At 39.8% G+C, this 17,185-nt stretch overlaps 3 protein-coding genes across 5 annotated transcripts; 2 read left to right on the top strand and 1 right to left on the bottom strand.

Annotated features, from left to right (window-relative positions):
- Nucleotides 1-227: 227 nt before the first annotated feature.
- LOC116141950 (probable carboxylesterase 11) lies at nt 228-5,012 on the bottom strand. 3 transcript variants are annotated; one of them, XM_031427424.1, is made up of 4 exons: nt 3,862-5,012; nt 1,692-2,067; nt 788-978; nt 228-685 (listed from the first exon to the last, which is right to left on the bottom strand). In XM_031427424.1, exons 1-3 carry the CDS (start codon nt 4,704-4,706, stop codon nt 814-816), a joined length of 1,386 nt encoding a protein of 461 aa, XP_031283284.1. In that variant the 5' UTR covers nt 4,707-5,012; the 3' UTR covers nt 228-685; nt 788-813. The 3 variants fall into 3 exon arrangements, with proteins under 3 accessions (XP_031283284.1, XP_031283286.1, XP_031283285.1); XM_031427426.1 differs by lacking the exon at nt 788-978; XM_031427425.1 differs by lacking the exons at nt 228-685; nt 788-978 and having other exon boundaries at nt 1,053-2,067.
- Nucleotides 5,013-8,806: 3,794 nt separating this feature from the next.
- Nucleotides 8,807-12,000, top strand: LOC116141939 (LRR receptor-like serine/threonine-protein kinase EFR). Its single transcript, XM_031427411.1, has 2 exons — nt 8,807-11,527; nt 11,639-12,000. The coding sequence occupies exons 1-2, from the start codon at nt 8,872-8,874 to the stop codon at nt 11,998-12,000; spliced, it is 3,018 nt and encodes a 1,005-aa protein (XP_031283271.1). The 5' UTR covers nt 8,807-8,871.
- Nucleotides 12,001-13,515: 1,515 nt separating this feature from the next.
- LOC116141938 (LRR receptor-like serine/threonine-protein kinase EFR) lies at nt 13,516-16,709 on the top strand. The gene is made up of 2 exons (XM_031427410.1): nt 13,516-16,236; nt 16,348-16,709. Exons 1-2 carry the CDS (start codon nt 13,581-13,583, stop codon nt 16,707-16,709), a joined length of 3,018 nt encoding a protein of 1,005 aa, XP_031283270.1. The 5' UTR covers nt 13,516-13,580.
- Nucleotides 16,710-17,185: the final 476 nt, after the last annotated feature.

Here is a 17,185-nt window from a genome sequence, read left to right as displayed (position 1 = left end):
AGGGCATTATGGTAATTGCACCCTCACTACCCTAAAAATTGTTAACAATGTTATTTTAAGGGTGTGAATCTGGAATAAATGAAACTTGGGATACCAACTTGAGATCTCGTCAAACCTTGGGTGGGAATATGTCTTTTACTCATGTATTTATTTAAAACTACATTGATAATGGTAGTGATACTGACAGATATGCAAAAAATTGATATTCATACCAGAAGAGAAGCAAGTAGTAAAAACAAAGAGAGGAGTTGTTTTATTAAGCAGTGACAAGCACACGTTAGGTGCTTGATAGTACAGGAACTATATATCATGTAAGGCTTTCCCCATGTAGCTGGCAGGCTTCAAAATTCTCTGCTCCAACTACAAAAGGCTGTAGTCCACATGAATCGCAAAACCAGTTGTGCCGTGGGGTGGTTGATCAACCTCAGCCAGTGGAGGCCAAGGCTATTGGCTAGGCTCGCGGCTGACCACACAAACCCGAACTCGCTTCCCTCAAATGCTTCCAATATTGGGGCATGTTAGTCAAAAGGCAAGGGCTTGAATGAGTATGAAACCAAGAAACAAAGCCACTTCCATTGCAAAACTCACCTGTTCAGCCTCTTCATGGTTCCTGGGTCCAATCTGAGAGAGGATGTGAACCAAAGTGAGGCTGACGCTTTGTCTAACATATGCCCAGGGATTTCACCTGCCATGAAATGGGAGATTTATACATGGGTGCTCTCAGTTCCAAGGAGATTACAAGAAAATAAAACAATAAAAATTAGTGGTCTCAAAGGAATAAACATACATAGCATAGGGCGATACAAAAGTGCACTAAGAATTCATGCAGATACAAAGTTTATCTTGATGGATAAGCTTTGGATTTACAAAACTTGTCTCACTGCCAAAATCTGTCCACCCTAGGCGGTCGCAACTCACAATATGCATTGCTGGGATCAACTCAATTGTCGTTTTCAATTTATAAAAATAGGGTAGTGTCTGCATTTGATTCAATCCAATTATGGTGTCAACAAGCCTATCGACAACCATTAAAGATAACTCTACTTAATACTTATATAAGCATTTTCTTGTTTTGAATGTAAAAGTTAGAACATGCTAGAAAATGCAGCAAAACAGACATACTAAATGTAAATTAAGGGTGAGAGACAGAGAAGAGTTTTCTTTCAAATAAACTCTATTCACGGTAGATACTGAGGTAGTACACTTTAATACACAGGAAAATTTGTTACTGGCAAGTGGCAACGTCCCAATGTGGCGCACAATACTCAAACAGGATGTAATATCATCTCATAGCTCACTAATTTTCTACTCTGAGAAGTTCTCTATATTACAAAAAGAACAAAATAGGGTGTGGAAAACTATGTAAACTGATGAACAACCCAACAGCTAGATTAGCTGGAGAAAGCTAATGCAAAATATTGCAAATCTCATCGCAATGCAATGGCAACAATTAGAAACTCTCTTTCCAATCGAATAACAAAGCATATATCAGGAATCTCTGGAACTTTTTACGGGTTAAGATCTCCAACTTAATAAGAGAACTCGTGGCCTCGAAATGAGATGTACTTCTTAACCCAGATGGCAATGTCCTCAGCACAGGCATGGGCCTGTGGGCTCTTCAGAAGCATGTCAAGTGTTGCAAATTCATGAACTGCATCCTTGTACTCAAGTACAGGTGCATCAACATTTACCTTCCGCAGCTCCTCTGAGTAAGCGATGGCCCTATCTCTCATCCAGTCATGTTCAGCAACTACTGTCAGTGTTGGGGGCATGAGCTTCAAAGGCGGCCCTCGATCTGGGATTAGGGGGTTAGCAGCTGGGTGGTCCAAGCTGAACTCCTCCTCGGGAAGAAAAAGTTTCCATGCAAGTAGGCACATAGCCTTGTCATAGAAGTAGGAGTTTGCCAACTTTATCTCAGAATGTGTGGGAACACTTCCAATGAAGAAAGGGTACATCAAAACCTGTGCAACGACCTTGACAGGATCCAGAAGCCTTCCTGCCTCGACAGCTTTCCGAGCCACATAGTCAGCAATGTTTGCACCACAGCTCACCCCAAGTAGAATGCATCTGTAAAACATACCACAAATCCACAACAATCAGGTTTGTATTGCTTAAAACTCCATAACCGAACCCTCCAAGTTGCTTGCAAAGAACAAGCTTTCAAAAGAAAATTTCAATTATCACTACATACAACAGTTATTGGTTACCAGGTTCATTTCAGGACAAACAGCTAAAACCCACTCCCAGGTCAATGTAAACAGGAGTGACTTGTTATATTTTGCCAGCTCTACCTTTATCTACAAAAAAAGAATAGGACAAGATGCCAACTGTACTGAACTATAAATAGATCTCAGCTTAACTACAGGCAAGCAAAGATAGAATACCAAGAATAGTAACCAACCAAGAATGCCACGAGTGAAAAGAAAGAGCAAATAATATGAGCTGTTCTGCACCTTGCACAGAAAAAATAGAATAATGAATCCGTGCTTCTACATTAGTGTTCCAGCCTCCATAGATATAATGCACATCAAGAAAATTGGTAGGACTCTTCTTTCATACACCAAACTTTTAGCAATTAATAAAAGATAGCAATCATAACAGTAGAACACATAATAAACTCTAAACGCTCAGCACTACAGTAGTATCAAAACTCCACCAAATGAAATCCAAAGCACACAATTCTAATTCTCAATTCCAATATAATTGCTCTTCAAATACTTAGAATGCATCCTCAATGCATTGGATTCAAAAATTATACAGAGTTACCACTGTGACCACTTCCACCATCCAGCAACCTAGTTTACAGCAAAGTAACATTACTCTAGTCCCTATACACTAAAAGTTCCATACTAAGTCATTATTCATTTTTATGCACAACAGGAGAAAAGGTATCTCTAACAATAAATTAGCCCCATGACCTGCACATACACAAATTCACCACAATCTATGATTTGCAGACAACTGTCGTATAAAAAAACTGTAATATAATTCACCTGTCCACATTTTGTGTCTGACATTCATATGGGTAAAATTCACCAAGATTTGCCTAAACATATGCAGAATTTTGTAGATGCTACACAAATTTATCATGAAACTTTCACATGCTAGCAAGTTAAATAACCATTTTACTTTGTATGGTTTATTTACGAGTAAATAAACACAAAATTATGGTTTGGTACTCAATATCGTATATGTACTTTATAATAAACATGTATAGCCATGGTTATTATGTCTAAATTTTTCAAAGATCCCATGCCTGACATCCCCACCTATGTCGTAATACAATACTCAGATCCAGGTCTTCATACCATACATCACATTAAATGTTGGCTGCACTAACTAAATTGTAGTTCTTCTAACACTCAAGAACGAGCATATTAGTTTTACACTATTGGTCCAAAAATTTTTATTTCTGGCAACTAGTTGAAACCGAGATGTGGGAAGAAGCAGGTCACTGTACCTGAATTTTTATGCTTTTAGGTTTTAAGAGACTATTAAATATGAATGAGCTAAACCAACAGAACTGCAATTACCTTTACAACTAAACCCTGAAATCAGAAAGTAATTCCCAAACTGAAATGCAATGCTTCAAAGTTTTTCGGTCTCCCTAAACGTAAATAATTCCCAAACTAAACAAGTGTTTGTCCTTCTTATGGAGACAAATGATAAACTTCTGGCCAGAAGAATTACCCATGTGATCAATATTTTCAATGTTATAGTAACCATTGCTCTTAAGAACTAAACATGTGGTATATGTGTTCCAACATTGCAATATATAAGACTCCACAGTATTCCGTAAGCATAGAAATAAGCAATCATGAGTAATAATGATAATCAAAACTACAACAAACATCAAAATACCTTGAAGGATCTCCATGAGCAGCCAACCAAGGCTCCACCATAGACGCACCAAACGCATCGACAATATGTTGTCGATTACTGTCCGCCTTCTTCGACTCCACACCGCCACGCACATTCCCCATGCTCTTACTACACTCCGCCAAATTCGCTTGCTTCCCCAACCAATTCAACACTTTGAGCCCATCCTCGAACGCCGCCGGGTACCGATTCTCTGGCGCCAACCTATACCCAACCGCCACAACAATCACATCACACAATCTCGAGATCCGCCGACAGAAAAAATCGTTTGCCACGGAATCATTGCTCCCGCTCACCCACCCTCCCCCGTGAAACTGTAACATTATCGGTAATTTCCTCCGGTTTACATCCACCGGAGCGTACCCTCTATATGCGTCGGATTTCAAATTCAAAGCCTCCACGTCACTACCATGACCACCGTAACTGCTTCTCCGATACTCTTCCTGTCTCGTTGTCGTGGTCCCCACATTCGATGAGCCGTAACTGCTCCTCCGTAAAAGCGACTCGCTCTGTTCCAGATCGGCTTTCCCCACGTTCAAACGGACTTTAGTTTTCGATTGAAGTTTGGAATCGGGTTCGGGTGGATGGAGAGCGGATTCGGGTAGAAAAATCCGGATCGAGAGAGAAGTAAAAGGATCGATATGGATATCCTTTGTTGCAACTCCATCAGAGAATGAAGGATTGGACGCGGCCACAGATTCTTCAGGTCTGGTCGTGACCCCAAACGGGCTGGATTCTTCGGACGGGGTTTGGATCCGGTTTTGTAGTCGGTGTTTCAGGAGGAACTTGAAGAATACACTGTATAGCTTCACAGCTACGCTCGGCATTTCTCTTTTTTTTTTCCCCTCACTCAAAACAAAATTGAAACTCTACACAAATATGCTACGTTGGGTACGGCGGCGTGTCAAGTCGAATCGTGTTTCGTTTTTTTTCTGGTTTTATAAATTCATGATTTCGGAGTTGAACTAAGGGTTTTTATTTTTTCGTTTTCTGAAAACGGATCACATCAGATTTGGGTTTGGGCAATCTGGAGATTACTTGAATTTGATGATGATGTTTCAATGGCGAAAAAATATTGAAAGAAAGAGAGAGAGATGGGCTGAGGTGGTGATTAGTATACATGCAACTTTATGATGTGCTTTTGTATTTGAAATATGTTGTTGTGTGGTAGACGCATCAGATTTTAGGCAACATGTGCTCTTGATGGCTGTACTATTTGGATAAATTTTGTCCTTGTATTCTCAAGGTACAAGTGGAATCAGCGGTGGAGCGAGGGATTGCAAGTGAAATTGATGGTGTGTAATTTTAGCTCTGGGTTTAATAAGGAAACACTACAGGCTTACTCGGGAAATGGTATTGATATTGATATTGAAGCTCAAACCTGTTGTCCGTTGTGTTTTGAGACAATTATTGAATTAAGACAAAGTTTTGTTTATGCGTCTAACCCATTAGCCCTTTGTTTAAAATCTTGTAGCAGTTATTGACCCGAGATTAGGTCACACGATGTATATTTCAAAAAAAAAAAAAAAATTCATTAATAAAATATAATCCAAAGTCTTTCAATTATATGGTTGATAATATATGATATTGGTGTTGATATGTATTAATATTAATATTTGCTCGTGTAATTTGAGTTTCCTATAACAATGATTTTAATATATGAAAGTATTTAATTGAGGTTTAAATTTTTTAATATTATGGTTGGAATTAGGACAGTATTAGGTTTCAAAAGCAAAAAATGTGAATAGATTCATTATAAGATAGTCACGTAAGGATACTTGATTAAATAATGCGTAGATGTCGTTGTAATATTTTGTTATGTTACATCGATTAATACATACGTCTATAATTCAAGAAGATGCAAACGTAATTGGATTTTGTTGAATTTATAGTAATATAGTATGCGTTTGGTTAATATTTTTATCCCTATTCTGGATCCTATTTTTCAAATCGCGTTTGGTAAATATTCTCAAAATATTACCCTATTTTTTAATTCATTTTAACCCCATAAGGTTATTAATTTCACTAAATACCCCCTGAAAAAAAGTTTAAAATTAACAAAAACACCACAACCCAACTTGTCAGATTCCGGCAACCACCGTCGGTGATAGCCGGAATCTGTACACCGCCAAACTTCGACCCAGAAATGGCCGGAAGTTCAACGCTGTGGCCTTTTCGGCAGATCCACAACGGATCTGGCCGGGAAAAGGCCAGATCTGGCCGTCAGCGACGGCCAAAGAAATGGGTCGTTGACGGTCAACGACGGCAAATCTTGGCCGTCGTCGATCGAAAACGACGGCCACATCTTTGGCCGCGTTTGGCCTTTTCCGGCCGTCGGCGGCCAAAACAACCAGATCTGGCCTTTTCCGGCCAGATCTACCATGGATCTAGCCGGAAAAGGCCATAACGAGTGTTACGGCACGATCCGACAAGTCTGTGCCGTAACGAAATTTTCCGGTCGATTCCGGCGGTGGTGGCCGGAATCTGACACTGCAGTGGTGGGGGTGTTTTGTATTTACATGTTAGGGTCTTTAGTTAAATTAGTAAACCTAAGGGCTTTTTTATAAATTTTTAAAATTTACCTCGTAATACTCCCATATCCAATAACCCAATACTACCCTTAAAATCATCCAAAAATAAAACCAACGCACCAATAATTGTCATATTTCTAGGTAACTCCAGTTTTATGATTATTTGATATCTCACACAAACGTATTTTAATACTAGCGTATTTTTTAATTTTATTTGTTTGTATCAATGTTTAATAACCAAACAGAGTGAAACCCAACAAAATTGACTATCCCGAGTTGATGTTTGACCTGTCAGCAAATTGACTGTCAAAAAGTTTAAATAAGAAATACATCCATAAAAATACAATGAAGTGTATAGGTTAAAATTTAACAAACACACTCAAATACAAATTGTCGTCAACTAGTTGCAGCGTGACAACCAAGGACAATCTCGGTCATCCCTTGAGCCTATAAATCTACCAAGATCTGGCTGAAATCAACGATTTCAACGATTCGGCGTCGACAACCTTCCCCATCTTGCTAAAATACTCTCATTAGCTTCTTGATGAAAACCCACTCACCCCATCTTGTTCAACGCCAATCGTTGGTTTTTTTATTTATGGTTGATTAACTCACCAAAATTGAATTATGTTCATCATTGCACTCACCGAACTTTCTCTTAAAAAACCCTAAGTCCTTGCCTTCAATTGTTTTCCGATCATCATCCAAAATTCTAGGGTTTTGGGTAAATAGGAAAATTGTTAACCCGGCCTGGTAAAGGTCCTGAGTCTCAGTTTAACAGGGTGGGCCAGGCTGGGCCTAGTTTTAAAACACTAGTTTGCAATCAAGTTCAAATTCAAACACTACAAATGCATAACCAAAAAAAAAAAAAAAAAAGATCTAGGCCAGCCCAAGATCAACCACAGATTGGTGTTTAATGGATCGAAAATTAATGGGCCGTCAATGACTCAATACAATATACAGTTATCATTAAATGGGCCGGACTGTATTGGACACAAGATGAAATTTATCGCGTCTGATGACTATTTCAGCTAGCTTCTCTAATTTGTGTCGAATTGAATGCCCCAATAAAGCTACGGACACCGGGGATTTTACACCAAAAATGTGTACCGGTCTATGTGTCCTCCTAACTCACATCACTAATTCAGATGCGTAATTAAATAATAAATATTTTTATGGTGAACGACCGTCCATTGAAGATGGACGGCCGTTTACTTACATGGACTCCCGTCCATATTATATGGAGGGAGTCCATTTACTACGGACGGACGTCCCCATCAGTAAAATAGAATAAAAACTTCTTATAAAAATTAAGAACGGCCGTTCATAGGTTGTGAACTGCCGTCTCTTCATCTTGGACGGGCGTCCGTAAATACGGGACGCCCGTCCATTAAGTTTGGACAGGTGTTCATAAGGAATGGACACCCATCCAAACTTAATTTGATTTAAAAAATAAAATAAAAAATTTGGATGCCTGTCCATAAATTGTGGACGGGCGTCCGTCACCTTATTATGATTTTATGGTTTTAAAAATACAAAATAAAACTTGGAAGTGTTGACGGGCGTCCGTAACTAATGGACGCACTTAACGGACGGCCGTCCCTTATGTAAACAGCAAATTCAGTACTTTTTCATCACGGCGATTGGCAGAGTTATTGTTGAAGAATGAATCTTTTTGGTAGAAAATGAAGATTGGCAGCAAGATTGGCTGCAAGTTTGGCATGAAGAGTCTTGAAGGCACGAAGAAATTCCAGAGAAGAAGATGCCGCGGCATTGAAGAAATTACGTCGCCGCATGACCTGCATGACAACCGTTGAAAAACTGTCATTTTCAGTAACTCCAGTCCAGTTGCGGGGAGAGGAGTTACTATTATTCCAGGAAGATAACGGAGTTGGAGGCTCCACCTCTTTAATTGAGACTTGAATGAAATCAAGGCCTCCTTGTCTGTAATGAGGCTTGGAGAAATAAACTGAAAATGACAGTTTTTCAACGGTTGTCATGCATACCCTAATATCTTGTGTTCAATACAGGCCGAACCGTATTGAACACAAGAAGAAATTTATCGCGTCTGGTCTGGTGACTATTTCAGCTAGCTTCTCTGTTTCGTGTCAAACTGAATACCCTAATATCTTAATTCTTAACACAAGTATTAATTGTAAGATTTTATAATTAATTGATTGTAAATGCATTTGTTGCCCTGAAGATTGTGGCCTCACGCTGAGTTCACTTTGGTAGACTTGGATATGGTTATACTTTTCTCCACCATGAATTGACTGACTTCATAGACTTTCGGCTAATTAGGTGCTGATTGTCCAGTCTTGACGCGTTTATAGTTGAAACATATAGGCTAGACTTCACATGGAAGGTTTTAACTAGCCAATCTTGACTCTCAACATTATATACACCCTGATTATTTATTCAAAAACAACACACCCCTTCATGCAGTTTACCTCAAACTTTAATGTCTTCCTCATTTTTCCATACAAAGATTTTTTCCTTTTTGGTTGCCCTTCTACACCTCAAATGCCTCTTGCTTCCAGTGGAGTCAGCTTCTCCAAGCCTCATTACAGACAAGGAGGCCTTGATTTCATTCAAGTCTCAATTAAAAGAGCTGGAGCCTCCAACTCTGTTATCTTCCTGGAGTAATAGTAACTCCTCTCCCTGCAACTGGACTGGAGTTACTTGCAATGAATTTCGCCAGAGAGTCATTGCTCTCAATCTTTCTGGATTCGGACTCGAAGGAACCATTAGCCCCCATATTACCAATCTTTCCTTCCTTGGCTCCCTTCAGCTCCAAAACAACAAGCTTAGAGGAAATCTTCCACCCCAAATAGGTAATCTTTTTCGTTTGACAGTCATGAACCTGAGCTCCAACAGCTTGGAAGGTGAGATACCACTCAACATAAGCAAGTTGACTAAGCTCCAGGTCCTTGACTTGATGTCAAATAAGATTACAGGAACAATTCCTGAAGAACTCAGCCATCTAAGCAAGCTCCAGGTTCTGAACTTGGGGCGAAACAGTCTTTTGGGGGAAATTTCAGCATCCTTATCAAATCTTTCTTCACTTACCTACTTAAATTTAGGCACCAATAGCCTTAGTGGAAGGATACCCGGTGATTTAGGCCGTCTTGGAAACCTGAAAGTTCTTGATCTCACAATAAATAATCTCTTTGGCACTGTTCCTTCATCCATTTACAACATGAGTTCTCTGGTTAATCTGGCTTTAGCTTCAAACCGACTTTGGGGTGAAATTCCTTATGATATTGGGAATAAACTCCCAAATCTTCTGGTCTTCAATTACTGCTTCAATAATTTCACTGGGAAAATTCCAGGGTCTTTGCACAACCTCACTAATATACAAGTTATCCGCATGGCTCACAACCTTCTTGAGGGAACAGTGCCACCAGGTTTGGGAAATCTTCCATTCCTGCAGATGTACAACATCGGGTTCAACAGGATTGTTAGCTCTGGAGATGATGGTCTTGCATTCATCACTTCTTTAGCAAACAGTACTCGTCTCAACTTCCTTGCCGTTGATGGCAATGCTTTTGAAGGTGTAATTTCAGAATCCGTTGGCAATCTTTCCAAGGTGCTTTCAAAATTGTACATGGGAAGTAATCGTATTTATGGTAAAATACCTCTCTCGATTGGCCGTCTCAGGAGCTTGACATTGCTGAATTTGAACAACAATTCGATTTCTGGTGGAGTCCCGGATGTAATAGGCCAATTGAAGGAACTGCAATACCTGGGTTTGGCAGGAAATAAAATTTCTGGCAGTATTCCGAATTCGCTAGGTAATCTCAGAAAGCTAAACCAGATTGATTTATCAGGAAATGAGTTGGTGGGTGGAATACCAACTAGTTTTGAGAACTTCCAGAGTCTACTTTCCCTGGACTTATCCAACAACAGGCTCAATAAAAGCGTACCAAAAGAGATTCTAAATCTTCCCAGTTTGAGCACCATCTTAAATCTGTCCAGGAACTTCTTGGATGGACCATTGCCTCAAGAAGTTGGGGTCCTAGAAAATGTTGTTACCATTGACCTCTCTCACAACCGCCTGTCTGGTAATATCCCCAGTTCATTCGAAGGCTGTAAAAGCTTGGAGGAACTTTTGATGGCCAACAATGAATTCTCAGGCACTATTCCAAATACTCTGGGAGAAGTGAAGGGCCTGGAAGTTCTAGACCTCTCCTCAAACCAACTTTCTGGCTCCATTCCTTCCGACCTTCAGAAACTTGAAGCCCTTCGGTCCTTAAACCTATCATACAATAATCTTGAAGGACAAATTCCCAGCAGTGGAGTTTTTAAAAATATCTCTAATGTCCATTTAGAAGGAAACCAAAAGCTTTGCATGCATTTGGGATGTGCGAATTCTCAGAGTGACGAAAGACTAAACAAAATTTATGTTATCACCGCCGTCATGGCTGCAATGGCAGTTTGTTTTCTGATTGCCTTGGTGATCGTAGTAAGGAGACGTAAAACAAAGGCCACTGGAGCTTCTGAATTATCAAATGGGAAGCCTCAAATGATTTCATATAGTGAGCTCCGTCAAGCAACAGGGAATTTTAACCAGGAAAATGTGATTGGAAGTGGGAGCTTTGGGTCAGTATACAAAGGATATCTTATAGAAGGTATTCATGTTGCCGTCAAGGTTCTTGACATCAAAAGGACTGGATCCTGGAAGAGCTTTCTTGCCGAATGCGAGGCTTTGAAAAATGTAAGGCACCGTAATCTTGTTAAACTGATTACATCATGCTCAAGCCTGGACTTCCGAAACATGGAGTTTCTGGCTCTAGTTTATGAGTTCCTCAGTAATGGAAGCTTAGCAGACTGGACTCAGGGCCAGAGAAAGAATGAAAACGGCAAGGGACTTTCTTTTCTCCAGAGATTGAATATTTCAATCGATGTTGCGAGTGCACTGGACTACCTTCACCATGACTGTGAAATCCCAATTGTACACTGTGATTTGAAACCCGGCAACATTCTTTTGGATGAGGAAATGACTGCGAAAGTAGGAGACTTTGGGCTAGCTCGGTTGCTGCATGAAAGAAGGAGCCATCAATCTTCGATTAGCTCTACAGTTGTTGTAAAGGGTTCCATCGGTTACATACCTCCAGGTTAGTGCCACAACAACTCTTTGCTTCATTTACATATATATGACTTTTCCAAATTTTCTTGGAAAAGCACAATTGTTTCCTTATTTTGGTAACAGTATTATCATGATGCAGAATACGGTTTAGGTGAGAAACCATCAACCTCTGGAGATGTATACAGCTTCGGAGTGATGTTACTGGAACTCTTTACAGGAATGAGCCCAATACAGGAGAGTTTTAGTGGAGAACTAAATCTAGTTAAATGGGTTGAATCAAGTTTTCCAGAGAACGTGATGCAAGTTTTAGACGCTGAGCTGAACAATCTGCAACATCAAGGCCAAAGCATAAACCCAGAAAAACAAAATCATGTTTTGATAACAATAATTGGAGTGGGGCTTTCTTGCACCAAAGATTCACCCGACAGGCGCATTAGCATCAGAGAAGCTCTTCGCAGTTTGAAAACTGCTAAAGACACCTTTATGAAGCATATGAAGTAAGCACCTATTCGGGAATGAGGAAACCAAGTAGTAACCAAGAACAATAAAGTTGCAAATGGCTAAATTCTCTATTCTATGCTGATGTCTTCTTTACTTTCGGTAACCTTAAAGTTTGTTTTTATTTAATTTCTGATTAATCATATATAGACGGTGGGTTTATTTTATTTAACAGAGAAGCCAATTATCTAATTCAATGTAGAAAGTAACTAATGCATTGGTTTCATTTGGAAGGGAAGGTTGTTCAATCAATTTCTTTACCAAATTTACGTTGAGCAACAAATTTCCATGAGCAGAGACAGCAAAGTTTAATGATACATATAACTGGACATTGGAGTGTACTTACAGTAATACAAATTCAAAAAATAAGAAAAGCAGAAATATGTGGAATTCTCACTTTCTTGCCACCTTTCAGAAAATCAAGCAGTGACATCCACGTTTAGCAGCACCCAATTGTTATGCTCTCCCAATCCACAATATACATTCTATGGATAATAGACCAAAATGGGGCTAGCTTTTAACCTGCATCCGACCAAAAGCTAGGGAAGTCTGGGCCTTCCACTTCCAGAAATCACCATATCCATCCATGGTCTGCATAACAACTGCAAAACCAAAAACTCCAGCAACTGCCAATCACATTGTTAACTACTTAGCCGGATCGTGGGCGTGTAGCTATTTTTGGGGAGATGAGCACAGGTTCATTACTTGAAGCTTTCATTGCAGCAATTTCTTCCAAGCGTTTCCATGTGGCTTCACGTTTCGATTTCATCTCTTCCTCTTGTGCTTCATCTTCCTGAAATTTGAGCAAGCACTCCTCAAAGAGCTCTGGGTCAATATCAGAGAAGATTTTGCGGACATTTATCGTCAAGCTCTGTACAGCCTGATTCCAGTGCTTTCTTGCATTTCCCTCCAAGGCAGGGAAGATTATTGGCAGTATAATTTTGCGATTCTGTTTGATCAGGTTCTCAATGTGATCATTGTTCCATAAGAACAAAGCTCGCTCAGCCACCTGAAAAAAAAAAAAAAAATTTTAATTGAGACTTGAATGAAATCAAGGCCTCCTTGTCTGTAATGAGGCTTGGAGAAATAAACTGAAAATGACAGTTTTTCAACGGTTGTCATGCATACCCTAATATCTTGTGTTCAATACAGGCCGAACAGTATTGAACACAAGAAGAAATTTATCGCGTCTGGTCTGGTGACTATTTCAGCTAGCTTCTCTGTTTCGTGTCAAACTGAATACCCTAATATCTTAATTCTTAACACAAGTATTAATTGTAAGATTTTATAATTAATTGATTGTAAATGCATTTGTTGCCCTGAAGATTGTGGCCTCACGCTGAGTTCACTTTGGTAGACTTGGATATGGTTATACTTTTCTCCACCATGAATTGACTGACTTCATAGACTTTCGGCTAATTAGGTGCTGATTGTCCAGTCTTGACGCGTTTATAGTTGAAACATATAGGCTAGACTTCACATGGAAGGTTTTAACTAGCCAATCTTGACTCTCAACATTATATACACCCTGATTATTTATTCAAAAACAACACACCCCTTCATGCAGTTTACCTCAAACTTTAATGTCTTCCTCATTTTTCCATACAAAGATTTTTTCCTTTTTGGTTGCCCTTCTACACCTCAAATGCCTCTTGCTTCCAGTGGAGTCAGCTTCTCCAAGCCTCATTACAGACAAGGAGGCCTTGATTTCATTCAAGTCTCAATTAAAAGAGCTGGAGCCTCCAACTCTGTTATCTTCCTGGAGTAATAGTAACTCCTCTCCCTGCAACTGGACTGGAGTTACTTGCAATGAATTTCGCCAGAGAGTCATTGCTCTCAATCTTTCTGGATTCGGACTCGAAGGAACCATTAGCCCCCATATTACCAATCTTTCCTTCCTTGGCTCCCTTCAGCTCCAAAACAACAAGCTTAGAGGAAATCTTCCACCCCAAATAGGTAATCTTTTTCGTTTGACAGTCATGAACCTGAGCTCCAACAGCTTGGAAGGTGAGATACCACTCAACATAAGCAAGTTGACTAAGCTCCAGGTCCTTGACTTGATGTCAAATAAGATTACAGGAACAATTCCTGAAGAACTCAGCCATCTAAGCAAGCTCCAGGTTCTGAACTTGGGGCGAAACAGTCTTTTGGGGGAAATTTCAGCATCCTTATCAAATCTTTCTTCACTTACCTACTTAAATTTAGGCACCAATAGCCTTAGTGGAAGGATACCCGGTGATTTAGGCCGTCTTGGAAACCTGAAAGTTCTTGATCTCACAATAAATAATCTCTTTGGCACTGTTCCTTCATCCATTTACAACATGAGTTCTCTGGTTAATCTGGCTTTAGCTTCAAACCGACTTTGGGGTGAAATTCCTTATGATATTGGGAATAAACTCCCAAATCTTCTGGTCTTCAATTACTGCTTCAATAATTTCACTGGGAAAATTCCAGGGTCTTTGCACAACCTCACTAATATACAAGTTATCCGCATGGCTCACAACCTTCTTGAGGGAACAGTGCCACCAGGTTTGGGAAATCTTCCATTCCTGCAGATGTACAACATCGGGTTCAACAGGATTGTTAGCTCTGGAGATGATGGTCTTGCATTCATCACTTCTTTAGCAAACAGTACTCGTCTCAACTTCCTTGCCGTTGATGGCAATGCTTTTGAAGGTGTAATTTCAGAATCCGTTGGCAATCTTTCCAAGGTGCTTTCAAAATTGTACATGGGAAGTAATCGTATTTATGGTAAAATACCTCTCTCGATTGGCCGTCTCAGGAGCTTGACATTGCTGAATTTGAACAACAATTCGATTTCTGGTGGAGTCCCGGATGTAATAGGCCAATTGAAGGAACTGCAATACCTGGGTTTGGCAGGAAATAAAATTTCTGGCAGTATTCCGAATTCGCTAGGTAATCTCAGAAAGCTAAACCAGATTGATTTATCAGGAAATGAGTTGGTGGGTGGAATACCAACTAGTTTTGAGAACTTCCAGAGTCTACTTTCCCTGGACTTATCCAACAACAGGCTCAATAAAAGCGTACCAAAAGAGATTCTAAATCTTCCCAGTTTGAGCACCATCTTAAATCTGTCCAGGAACTTCTTGGATGGACCATTGCCTCAAGAAGTTGGGGTCCTAGAAAATGTTGTTACCATTGACCTCTCTCACAACCGCCTGTCTGGTAATATCCCCAGTTCATTCGAAGGCTGTAAAAGCTTGGAGGAACTTTTGATGGCCAACAATGAATTCTCAGGCACTATTCCAAATACTCTGGGAGAAGTGAAGGGCCTGGAAGTTCTAGACCTCTCCTCAAACCAACTTTCTGGCTCCATTCCTTCCGACCTTCAGAAACTTGAAGCCCTTCGGTCCTTAAACCTATCATACAATAATCTTGAAGGACAAATTCCCAGCAGTGGAGTTTTTAAAAATATCTCTAATGTCCATTTAGAAGGAAACCAAAAGCTTTGCATGCATTTGGGATGTGCGAATTCTCAGAGTGACGAAAGACTAAACAAAATTTATGTTATCACCGCCGTCATGGCTGCAATGGCAGTTTGTTTTCTGATTGCCTTGGTGATCGTAGTAAGGAGACGTAAAACAAAGGCCACTGGAGCTTCTGAATTATCAAATGGGAAGCCTCAAATGATTTCATATAGTGAGCTCCGTCAAGCAACAGGGAATTTTAACCAGGAAAATGTGATTGGAAGTGGGAGCTTTGGGTCAGTATACAAAGGATATCTTATAGAAGGTATTCATGTTGCCGTCAAGGTTCTTGACATCAAAAGGACTGGATCCTGGAAGAGCTTTCTTGCCGAATGCGAGGCTTTGAAAAATGTAAGGCACCGTAATCTTGTTAAACTGATTACATCATGCTCAAGCCTGGACTTCCGAAACATGGAGTTTCTGGCTCTAGTTTATGAGTTCCTCAGTAATGGAAGCTTAGCAGACTGGACTCAGGGCCAGAGAAAGAATGAAAACGGCAAGGGACTTTCTTTTCTCCAGAGATTGAATATTTCAATCGATGTTGCGAGTGCACTGGACTACCTTCACCATGACTGTGAAATCCCAATTGTACACTGTGATTTGAAACCCGGCAACATTCTTTTGGATGAGGAAATGACTGCGAAAGTAGGAGACTTTGGGCTAGCTCGGTTGCTGCATGAAAGAAGGAGCCATCAATCTTCGATTAGCTCTACAGTTGTTGTAAAGGGTTCCATCGGTTACATACCTCCAGGTTAGTGCCACAACAACTCTTTGCTTCATTTACATATATATGACTTTTCCAAATTTTCTTGGAAAAGCACAATTGTTTCCTTATTTTGGTAACAGTATTATCATGATGCAGAATACGGTTTAGGTGAGAAACCATCAACCTCTGGAGATGTATACAGCTTCGGAGTGATGTTACTGGAACTCTTTACAGGAATGAGCCCAATACAGGAGAGTTTTAGTGGAGAACTAAATCTAGTTAAATGGGTTGAATCAAGTTTTCCAGAGAACGTGATGCAAGTTTTAGACGCTGAGCTGAACAATCTGCAACATCAAGGCCAAAGCATAAACCCAGAAAAACAAAATCATGTTTTGATAACAATAATTGGAGTGGGGCTTTCTTGCACCAAAGATTCACCCGACAGGCGCATTAGCATCAGAGAAGCTCTTCGCAGTTTGAAAACTGCTAAAGACACCTTTATGAAGCATATGAAGTAAGCACCTATTCGGGAATGAGGAAACCAAGTAGTAACCAAGAACAATAAAGTTGCAAATGGCTAAATTCTCTATTCTATGCTGATGTCTTCTTTACTTTCGGTAACCTTAAAGTTTGTTTTTATTTAATTTCTGATTAATCATATATAGACGGTGGGTTTATTTTATTTAACAGAGAAGCCAATTATCTAATTCAATGTAGAAAGTAACTAATGCATTGGTTTCATTTGGAAGGGAAGGTTGTTCAATCAATTTCTTTACCAAATTTACGTTGAGCAACAAATTTCCATGAGCAGAGACAGCAAAGTTTAATGATACATATAACTGGACATTGGAGTGTACTTACAGTAATACAAATTCAAAAAATAAGAAAAGCAGAAATATGTGGAATTCTCACTTTCTTGCCACCTTTCAGAAAATCAAGCAGTGACATCCACGTTTAGCAGCACCCAATTGTTATGCTCTCCCAATCCACAATA

The sequence above is a fragment of the Pistacia vera genome, unplaced genomic scaffold, assembly GCF_008641045.1.
Source record: "Pistacia vera cultivar Batoury unplaced genomic scaffold, PisVer_v2 Contig401, whole genome shotgun sequence".
In the NCBI taxonomy this organism is placed as follows: Eukaryota; Viridiplantae; Streptophyta; class Magnoliopsida; order Sapindales; family Anacardiaceae; genus Pistacia; species Pistacia vera.
This window is presented reverse-complemented; position numbering and strand designations above follow the sequence as displayed.